This window comes from Trachemys scripta, chromosome 18 (assembly GCF_013100865.1).
Source record: "Trachemys scripta elegans isolate TJP31775 chromosome 18, CAS_Tse_1.0, whole genome shotgun sequence".
In the NCBI taxonomy this organism is placed as follows: Eukaryota; Metazoa; Chordata; order Testudines; family Emydidae; genus Trachemys; species Trachemys scripta.
The window spans coordinates 24,184,174-24,194,756 of NC_048315.1; the positions used below are offsets into that span (position 1 = coordinate 24,184,174).

At 43.5% G+C, this 10,583-nt stretch overlaps 1 protein-coding gene across 1 annotated transcript in view; it reads right to left on the reverse strand.

The window, feature by feature from the left end:
* LOC117867693 (myeloperoxidase-like) overlaps positions 1 to 10,583 on the reverse strand; it is a 54,920-nt gene that overhangs the window by 7,326 nt on the left and 37,011 nt on the right. The window contains exons 6-8 of the mRNA XM_034752912.1: positions 10,225 to 10,267; positions 9,346 to 9,598; positions 2,639 to 2,809 (exon numbers count right to left, since the gene is read on the reverse strand). Coding sequence (XP_034608803.1) covers positions 2,639 to 2,809; positions 9,346 to 9,598; positions 10,225 to 10,267 — 467 coding nt within the window. The remainder of the gene's footprint in view (positions 1 to 2,638; positions 2,810 to 9,345; positions 9,599 to 10,224; positions 10,268 to 10,583) is intronic.

Here is a 10,583-nt window from a genome sequence, read left to right on the forward strand (position 1 = left end):
GGCCGTTCCTGTCCATCCACACAGCTACAGCTCTCGGCCAAGCTCTCCTCATCTTGCATCTCAATTACTGCAGCAGTCTCTTCTCGGGCCTTCACAAATGCAATCTTGCTCCACTCATAACAATCCAGAATACTTCTGCAAGGATAATTTTCCTAGCCCATTGCTTTAACCACGTCATTCCTCTTTAGATCCCTCCACTGTCTCCCACTCCTCCAATGCATCAAACACAAGCTGCTTGTATTCACTTTCAAGGCCATTTACGCCTATCCTCAAGGCCTCACCCTGCCTATCATCTCTCATGCACCATCTAGGTGTCAGTTCCTACCTGACTGGCCAATGGCAGCCTCCATTGCCCACTTGTTAAATTTTCAAACAAGCACCTTGGAGCTTTCTCTCATGCTGTCCCTTGCACATGGGAGCAGCTCCCTGTCAACATGCTCAAAGCTACCTCATTATCCGCCTTCAAACTCTCCTGTGAGTGATGCCTACAAAAGCTTGCCAACAGGTAGGCTGCTGCTGTGCTGAGACCCACTGCCTGTCGTGCTGATCAATATTGTCTCGCTGTTTCCTTGTGCTTCCCCGGAGGTACGTCTGCAGCCATCTATTGTCTCATCGTATACTTAGATTCTTGTTCTGTCTTTTTGTTTTGTGTTTGTACAGGGCCTAGCACAGTGAGGTCCTGGTCCATTACTTGGGCTCCTAGGTTCTATGGTCAAACAAATAACAATAATAATCCGAGGTTCAGAATCTGCCAAAGGACATTGTTTTGTTTTTGAAAGTTTGAGCAATTTCTACCAAAAAGTGAAGTCCAGATACTATTCCTGCTGGGAAAAATCTAGTCACCACAGTTTTCATGGACTCCAAGGCCAGAAGGGACCCCTGATCATCTAGTCTGACCTCTTGTAGAGCACAGGCCAGAAACTTCCCCAAAAGAATTTCTTTTGAAGTAGTGTATCGTTTAAAAAATCCATCCAACCTTGATTTAAAAGTTGCCAATGATGGAAAATCCACCACAGCCCTTGGTCAAATTGCTCCAGTGGTTGATTACCATCACAATTAAAAATGTATGTGTTATTTCAAATCCAAATTTGTCTAGCTTCAGCTTCCAGACATTGGGTCTTGTTATACCTCTGTCTGCCCATTTAAAGAGCCCATAATCAAATTTCTGTTCCCCATGTGGTACTTACAGACTTACAAGTCAATCATTAACCTTCTCAGTATCAAGCTAAATAGATTGAGCTCCTTGACTCTCTCACTATCAGGCGTGTTTTCCAATCCTTCGATCATTCTTATGGCTCTTCTCTGAACTTTCTCCCGTTTATCAACATCCTTCTTGAATTGTGGGCACCAGCACAGCACACAGGATTCCAGCAGCAGTCGCACCAGTGCCACATACAGAGGTAAAATAACCTCTCTATTACTGTTCAAGATTTCCCTTTTTATGCCTCCCGAGATCTCATTAACTCTTTTGGCCATGGCATTGCACAGGGATCTCACATTCAGCTGATTGTCCACCATGACCCACAAATCTTTGACAGATTTTGAGACAATTACAGCAGAAAATCTCCTGGACATCTTCTCCTTGTTGGGTGCTGAGACACTGTCCTATCCTACCCCTTTTACCACGAGCCCTGTTGGTGGGGTTGCCCCCGTCCCTCTCGGGGGTTCCCAGGGCTCTGCCCTTTGGTCATCTCCCTTTGCTCCCTGGACAGCCTCACAGGCCGCAGCTCTCATCTGCATGCTAATGGCTCACACAGCTCTCTTCATGCCTCGCCTGTCTCCTGCCATCCAATCTCACCTCTTGGCCTGGCTCTCAGACATCTCCCTTCGGGTGTCCTGTCATCATCTTACCCTGAACACGGCCAAACCCAAATACCTTCCCTTCCCTCCCAGCCTTCCCTCTTCTCCACCACGATCGAGAGCCCCCAGCCCCTGTTCCTCAGGCCTGCACCGCGGGGGCTATTTCTGACTCCGCCCTCTCCCTTGCTGCCCATCCCGGCCATTTCCAAACTCTGCTGCTTCCTCCTCAGCGTCTCCAAGATCCCTTCTTTTCTTTCCATTCCCACACCAGATCTCTAGTCCAGGTCCTGACTGCTGCACCTGCGTCCCTCTGGCCACCCGGACACACCCTTTCCCTCTGGCCTATCAGAATCTAGCGATAGAGCCACCTTCCTTCTCCATCCATCTGATCATGTCTCTCCCCTGGCTCCCATCAGCTCTGACATCAGATTTAAGCCTCTGGCCGCCACCTCCAAGTCTCTGTTCAGTTCTGACCCTCCCTGGTTATCTTTCTTTTTCAGTGTTGCATTATCCCCATCTCCTCTACTCCGCCTCTACTCCCCATCTGCCCATTTGTCATGCTCTCTGACAGCCAATCACCTCCAGCCTCCTCCCCCACATCCCTCCTCCCCATGCATGGACTCCCCACGCTCGTCCAAAAGGCCCCACACTATCCATATTTAAATCCCGCTTAAAAGCCTTTTGGTGAATGTTGATAATCAATACAGAATTGTTTTTCCTCCCTGACATCTGTCTGTCCCTAGGGCAGGGGCTGTCCTTCCTTGGCTGTCTGGAAAAATCACATTGTGGGAGTGACTGCAAACAAAGCAGAAAGGGATGCAGTCTTATGCTTACTTACCCGGAAGACCATGATCTCTTCCACGTTGCAGGTTTAAGGCTGCTAGATCCAGTCCAATTATTTCTACCTGTTCAAAAAGCCGCTCCTGGAGCTCCTCAACCACCATTTGATTCTGTTTCATTAGTTTTGCATGGTCAACCAGCAGACCACGGAGAAGCGGGTCAATGCCACCTGCAATGAAGGTCAAGTCCAGAAAGAAACAGAACAGTCTGTAATAGATTCTACCTAGTAGGCTACATTTTGTGTAACAGAAGATTAGCCCCAATGCTCCCTTTGCTCCTCAGGGGTCACCTGAGATCCTTCCCGCTCTGATGGTTGGGAGGTCATTCCTAGCTAACAGTATGCACCATGTTCCCCCTAAGGAACCAGAGTAGTTTTTAAGAATGTCTGTAGAGGCAGAGGCCTGTTGTCTGATAACAACACGAGCTGCTCAAAGGAAACCAAGCAGTTTTAGTAAACAAACTGCATAGGAAGAACCGGGAAGGCTTCTCCTTCAGGAAATATTGATCTTTGTGTTTTTACCTCACAGCAACAAAACAGGAGCTGGGAAAGGCCTCGCAGATAGAGCTGCCTGGGCAATGTGTGTTTTGTTCCTGGGAAAAATTTCAGGGCTGTTGGTCATAAGCTGATGTTTAATTTCTAAAAAGCTACACCGTTCTTATCATGCTGAGTCTATAGCGGTGACTCAGGCTAGACCCACTAAGGGATTTAGGCTCCTAATTTCCAGGCCATAAGTCTGAATCCAACATTTAGGCAGCACCGAGATCCTTAAACCCGTGCTCCACTGCTGCCTAACTCTGTAGACACCTCAATTCCATAGCTGCCGACATTTCCCCCACTGGGCATGCACAGACCCTCCAAAATCCTGATGCCACCGAGCCGCTCAGCACCCTAGCGCACACCTAAGTCCCAGCAGGATTTATCAGCGAGGTGTTCCCCTACCAGGCTTGGTCCCATTTGGGTCCTGTGCAGAAGACAGTCAGCAATAAGGAGAGTGGGAACTAGACTGGCTGAAGTGCATGCTCCCCAGTAGGCAGGCGAGGCAGCTGGAGTGGGGAAGAGCTGTTTCCAAATCCCTCCTCGGCTTGATTTGGCACAAGGACTTGAACTCAGCTCTCCTACATCCCAGGTAAGAGCCCTAGCTGCCAGGCTATTGGTTAACCTGAGGGTGAGGGTGTCCCAGTCACTCCTGTCGAAGCTGTTCCGCTTGGTATTAAACAATTCATTGGGCCAGACACAGAGCTAGAGATGTTGACTCTATAGCCTGGTGGCTAGGGCCTGTATCTATCACATGAAAGAGCCATGTTCAAGCCTTTGCTCCAATGACTATTTACTTCTTCACAAGTGGTGAGTTCACCCATGTCATACCTTGGCTAATTTGGTTTAATCTTCAGTTCATAGTAAATTGAGAGGTAGGGCAGTCAGTTCTAAAGTGGCTGCACTCTGTCACATTGTATATATATCCAATCAGCATGAAATACATATAAAATGAAAGTGTCACCACTAAATGTGAGTGAAAGGAGCTATAGAATTGGGTATTTTAAAATATAGCAGAATGCTGTTGATAAGATCAGGCAGTCTTCTTGGGGGGCAATCTCCTGTTTGAGATATTTGTTCGTAATCTAGATAAGGTATTTTGTTTTCGGTTTGTACTGATTTTTTATTGAAAATTTCCTGGATTTTACAATTTTTGCTTTTTACTGATTGTCACCAAATTTTTTACCATCACTAGGAGCCAGATTCCTAAAGGTAGGTAGGTGCCATCTAAAGACAGAGATAGGAGTCCAATGGGATTTTCTCAATGGGCACTTAGGTGCTTTGGGAAATCCTACTAGGCACTAGCTGCATCTTTAGATAGCTAAAGACCTTTGAAAATCTGGCCCTAGGCCTCTGCATCTCAGTGTCTGGAGCTGTAAAATGGAGATAACTCCCACCTCTGGAGGTCATGAGACTTACTTCATGTTTGGAAAGTGCTTTTGGGTCCCAGATTAAAGGCATATTTAATATGAAAACAAAACATTGAATAAGTTTTATAAACTAAGAGAGCTATCACCAAAAGCACCATTTAAAAACGGTGGCTTATTAGTATTCATAGAACAGTTATTAAAAGTGATGTTGAATTGTAACCGGGAATTATATCTACACTGATGAGAGGCAGAACATTCAAAGTAGAAGATTAAACTAGCCCTGCAGCAGAAGTGAGACACAATTCAGCCTCAACTCAGTTTCCAGGTCTTTAAAGATACAATTATCAGCGAAGTTCGTTGCTGATGCCCACGGATAGTTTTTGCAAATAATTTCATAGTTTAAGTGGCATTGCAAGGTTTCATTTATTCAATATAATGAAAGTTACTGGCAGCTTTTAAATCCTAGAATCCCAGAGAGACAAGGTGGGTTAGGAAATATCTTTTATTGGACAAAATTCTGTTGGTGAGAGAGACAAGCTTTCGAGCTGCACAGAGCTCTTCTTCGGGTAACGTACTCAAAACCTTGTCTCTCTCACCAACTGAAGTTGCTCCAATAAAAGATATTACCTCACCTACTTTGTCTCGCTAATATCCTGGGACCGAAATGGCTATAACACCGCTTCATACTAGAGTCCTAGAGTGTTTTTTGTTGCTCTTTTTTAACGTCCTTCAGTTTGTTTGTTTTCTTCTGGGTCCCAGAGCTGAATGCAGCATTCCAAGTGTAGCCACAACCGAACAGGGCCTGTTACCCTCTTGTTCCCTGAGCTGTTCCATCTGTACACGCAGCTCAAACCTGCACTGGCTATTCGTGGGGCCATGTTTAGATTGGGCCACTGTTTGTCCATTTTAGAGTTTTCTACCATTACCCATCACCATAGTAACTTAGTACCCTCCAGGTTAATTACATTAGCATTGTGAGGTCCCTATTGGACTTCACCGAGTCATTGGCTCATCTCCCTTCCCTGGCTATGAGAAGCTCTCGCCAGGGAGGGAGATTGTAAATGTCATTCTGGAAAACCTCTATCAAAGAAGAAAATCTTGCAGCCCCAAGTCTATAAGAGGGCTATCATAAATATAGCTCTCTATAATTATAATAATCTCTAATAATAATTAGGGCTGTCAAACAATTAAAAATTAATTGCAATTAATCATGAGATTAAAAAAAATTGTGATTAATCACAGTTTTAATTGCACTGTTAAATAATAATAGAATACTATTTATCTAAATAATTTGATGTTTTCTACATTTCAAATATATTGATTTCCATTACAACACAAAATATGATCATTTTTATGACAAATATTTGCACTGTAAAAATGATAACCAAAATAAATAGTATATTTAATTTACCTCATACAAACAAGTACAATCTCTTTATTGTGAAAGTGCAACTTACAAATGTAGAATTATTATTTTTTTGACATAACTGCACTCAAAAATAAAACAATGTAAAACTGTAGAGCCTACAAATCCACTCAGTCCTACTTCGTGTTCAGCCAATCACTAAGACAAACAAGTTTGTTAACATTTATGGGAGATAACTTTTACTTACAATGTCACCTGAAAGTGAGAACAGGCATTCGCATGACACAGTTGTATCCAGCGTTGCAAGGTATTTACATGTCAGATATGCTAAACATTCGTATGCCCCTTCACGCTTTGACCGCCATTCCAGAGGACATGCTTCCAAGCTGATGACAGGTTCTGTTTGATAATGATCCGAAGCAATGCAGACCGACGCATGTTAGAAGGTTGGTTTTCTCTTTTGGCGTTTCAGGTTCTGTAATCTCCATATTGAAGTGTTGCTCTTTTAAGACTTCTGAGCGCATATTCCACACTTCATCCCTCTCAGATTTTGGAAGGCACTTCAGATTCTTAAACCTTGGGTTGAGTGCTGTAACTATCTTTAGAAATCTCATATTGGTACCGTCTTTGCGCTTTGTCAAATCTGCAGTGAAAGTGTTTTTAAACCGAACAACATATGCTGGGTCGTCATCCGAGAGTGCCATAACGCAAAATATATAGCAGAATGTGAGTAAAACCACAGAGCAGGAGACATACAATTCTCCCACAAGGAGCTCAGTCACAAACCAGCAGGGCTCAAGTAGTGTTTCTAGCTTTTGCAGTGGTTTAAATCCTTACCTGTCGGCACTGATAGGTTGTGCTTTTGAAGAGCTAATGTGGCCGTGATAGTGACTTTATTTCAAAGCTGATGTAACGCTGACGGACCCCGGTTGTCAGCGGGCAGGATCGAACTAGGGACTTAGTACATGAGCCTCTACCACATGAGCTAAAAGCCAACTGGCTGTTAGCTAAGGCTGTAGAGCAGACCCATTTTATCTCTCTCTCTCTCTAAGTGGTCTTGGTGCCACTAGATGGGACAGAACACCACACCCAGGAGGTTACATACTTCCCCTAGCTGAGGAAGTGCATCTCGAGCTTCAAAGTCTTCCCAGTTGAAATCCCAGATGAGCCCCCACTTGTAACGCTGACAGACCCCGGTCGTCGGTGGGCAGGATTGAACTAGGGACCTTTGGAGCGTAGTACATGAGCCTCTAAGGCATGAGCTAAAAGCCACCTGGCTATTAGCCAAGGCTGTAGAACAGACTCGTTTTATGTCTCTCTCTATGTGGTCTCGGTGCCCCTAGATGGGACAGAACACTACACCCAGAAGGTGTGTGGGTTACACACACACTGAATCATACCCAATGTGGAGTTCCATCCGGTTGAAATATCTTGTACAAGAGGTTCTTGTTTCTGTCCATTTGCAGCTTGTTGTATTCCTAGCTCTGCACTGTTAGCTGGACTGCGTTTGAAATGGCCCACAAGTTTTCTACATTTTGCCAGCACGTTTTCAAAACCACCATCACCGAGCGCTACTGTAATCGATTGCTGCAGACCATGAGTGATGCATGTCATATGTTCAAAAGGCAAATGAGTGTCTGCTGCTATCACATTACGTGCATTGTTAGTACAAAACTGTTGTAATATTTTCTTGAATATTTCATTTTTTCGCAACATCCAAGAAGTGCTCTGCATATGCTTCAGCATAATGTCTCTCTTCAGTATGTGTTACTGTTAAAGCGAACGGCTGCAGTGTCCATGCAACATCAATCAGGTGTGCTGTGACTCCAAGCTAGTTGTGATTGCTCAGGGATGTCCAGAAATCACCAGTCAAAGCAACAGTTAGTGCATTTTTCAGAAGCTCCAACTTTGTAGTCTTCTCGTTGTGATAGAGGTCATGTATTTGTGATGCAGTAGTTCCTCGGGAGGGCAAGGTGCATGACTGATTGGAAGATGCAATTTGAATAGCATCTTTTAGCCTTCTGTCGTTCACAAGGTTGAACGGTCTGCAGTCCATAGATATCCACTTTGCAATAGCATTGGTTAAGCTGTTGTACTTTGTTTGATCCAGGGGCTTGTCGTGATCCTGAAACTCTTTAAGCATACTCTGTCATGGCTGGCGGGATTCATTTGCTGTCAGTAGGTTATCCGTAGCACAAGAACTTGAGGTGAAAGCATGTTTAGTGTGCACGTGGTACTGAAGACTTGAAGTACTTCAACGGACATGCATCTGACGAAGTGGGTATTCACCCACGAAAGCTTATGCTCCAATACGTCTGTTAGTCTATAAGGTGCCACAGGACTCTTTGCTGCTTTTACAGATCCAGACTAACATGGCTACCCCTCTGATACGTCAATGGTATTGGAACTCAGCCTTGCAATAACTACAGATGACCGTCTTTTTATCCAGAGAACCACCCAGAAGCTTTTTAAAAATAAAGACCCATTCAAAAACCTGAACTTTTGTTGCTTTGCGCCATTAATTTTTTCTGATATTTAATCACTCCAGATCAAGAGAACGCAGTAGAACTGTGCCAATGTCGGCCAAGTGATGAAGTACAGCAAGTGAAGAGGGTCAAAAGCGAAGTGTGTGATTAACACTCATTAAAAATAATGTGTTAATTTATTTTACGTTAATCGCTTGCATTAACTGCGATTAATTGACAGCCCTAAAAAATAATAATTCTACATTTGTAAGTTGCACTTTCACAATAGAGAGATTGCACTACAGTACTTTTATGAGGTGAATTGAAAAACACTATTTCTTTTATCTTTTTTACAGTGCAAATATTTGTAATCAAAAATAATAATGTAAAGTGAGCACTGTACACTTTGTATTCTGTGTGGTAATTGAAATCAATATATCTGAAAATATAGAGAAACGTCAAATGTATTTATAATAAATTTAAATTGGTTATTCTATAATTGTATGGCAGTGTGATTAAAACTGCAATTAATTGCGACTATTTTTTAATCTAATTTGTTTTGCGTTAAATGCTTGAGTCAACTGCGATTAATTGACAGCCCTAATAATAATCTATACAAATAATCTATAATAAATAATAGATAATACTTAGTCCTGCCAAAAGTGCAGGGGACTGGACTAGACGACCTCTCAAGATCCTTCCGTCCTACGATTCTATGATTCTATCCATTTGCCCAGATAATTACACTTTGATGAAAATTGCTGGAATTGAGGAAATGATTTATTAACTGAAAACATGTCCTGATGCATAGAAACAAATGATCAGCTGTAATGAGCTTTAGGTTCTGATTCTGGAATGTACTTAAGCACGTGGTTAACTTGACGCATGTGCTTAAGTCCCAGTGAACTCATCTGCTTAAGTAAATTGTTGAATCTCTGCCTTGCTGGCAAAGCAGGACTGCAGGCTTACCTTCCATTACAACCCTCCAGGAAGCACAGAATGTGAGGTGAAGAGGCACCTGGGAATGTGGACCCAAAGGTTGGAAATGTTCATCTAAACGGTTCACAAAAGGCTGTATTGAACTATGACCAAACCGAAAAGCCAAGGAGAATACATTTGCCACGGTGGGATCCACAGATTCATCATACCCCGTGTAGCATGGTATTTCCTTCTCAGTCTCATCTCCAAGCAGAAGTGGCAAGTAGTCTCTGTATGTTACTACCTGGAAGGGAATACAGACTGAGTTAGAAGCTCATATACGCTCTTTCTAAAGGAAAAAACGATCACTTTCTAACATTATCAATAGGATTGGTCAAAAATTCTGTGTCAAAATGCAAGACATCAATGAAACAGCCAGGAAAGTTAAAGACAACAAGAAGGAAATTTTAAATATATGAGGCGCAAAAACAATTCTAGCAAATGGCTTTGTTCTGTTACTAGGTGTGGATGGCAAAATTGTCCATAATGATGTAGAAGAGACAGAAGTCTTCAATAAATATTTCTGTTCTGTGTTTTGGAAGGAGCAGGAGGATATATTCATAGCTTACAGCAGGGGTAGGCAACCTATGGCACGCGTGCCGAAGGCGGCACGCGAGCTGATTTTCAGTGACACTCACACTGGGCACCGGTCCGGGGGGCTCTGTGTTTGCAGATATGTCTCCCTGCAATGGCCATGTTAGGGACAAAAATTAACTCCTTAGGTCTCCTTTTGTTATTGTCACAGTTTCAGGGTCACTGCACCTGTATTCCCCCCTCCTATGTAAAGTTTCAGGCTCCCAGTTGTCATGTTTTTTGGAGAGAGACCCGCATCTCTGGGGTTTTAAAGCTACACAGCCTCCTGCCACCTACCATGATATCCTCATCAAGCCAGTCCGCCTGGGCTGTGCTTTCTCTCTACGGGCAATAACTGGCATGAGCCAGTAGTTACCAACTGCCACACAGCTCTTTCTCAGCAGAGTACATTTATTCTTAGGATAAAAGCATCACAGAGACAACATATAAAAACAATAAAAGTTCTTACACACAAACTAACAATGTCAGAAATCACCCAGCTTCCACATGGGGAGTCTGGTAGGCTAACACCTCTTCCAACCCTTCAGCCGGCGGTGGGGTCCTCTTAGGACCAAAGGTCCTGTCTGTTTGCTGAATCAAAATGAGGACCCCGAGTGTGTTTAAACTCAACCATTCCATAGCCCAAGTTCTTTCCC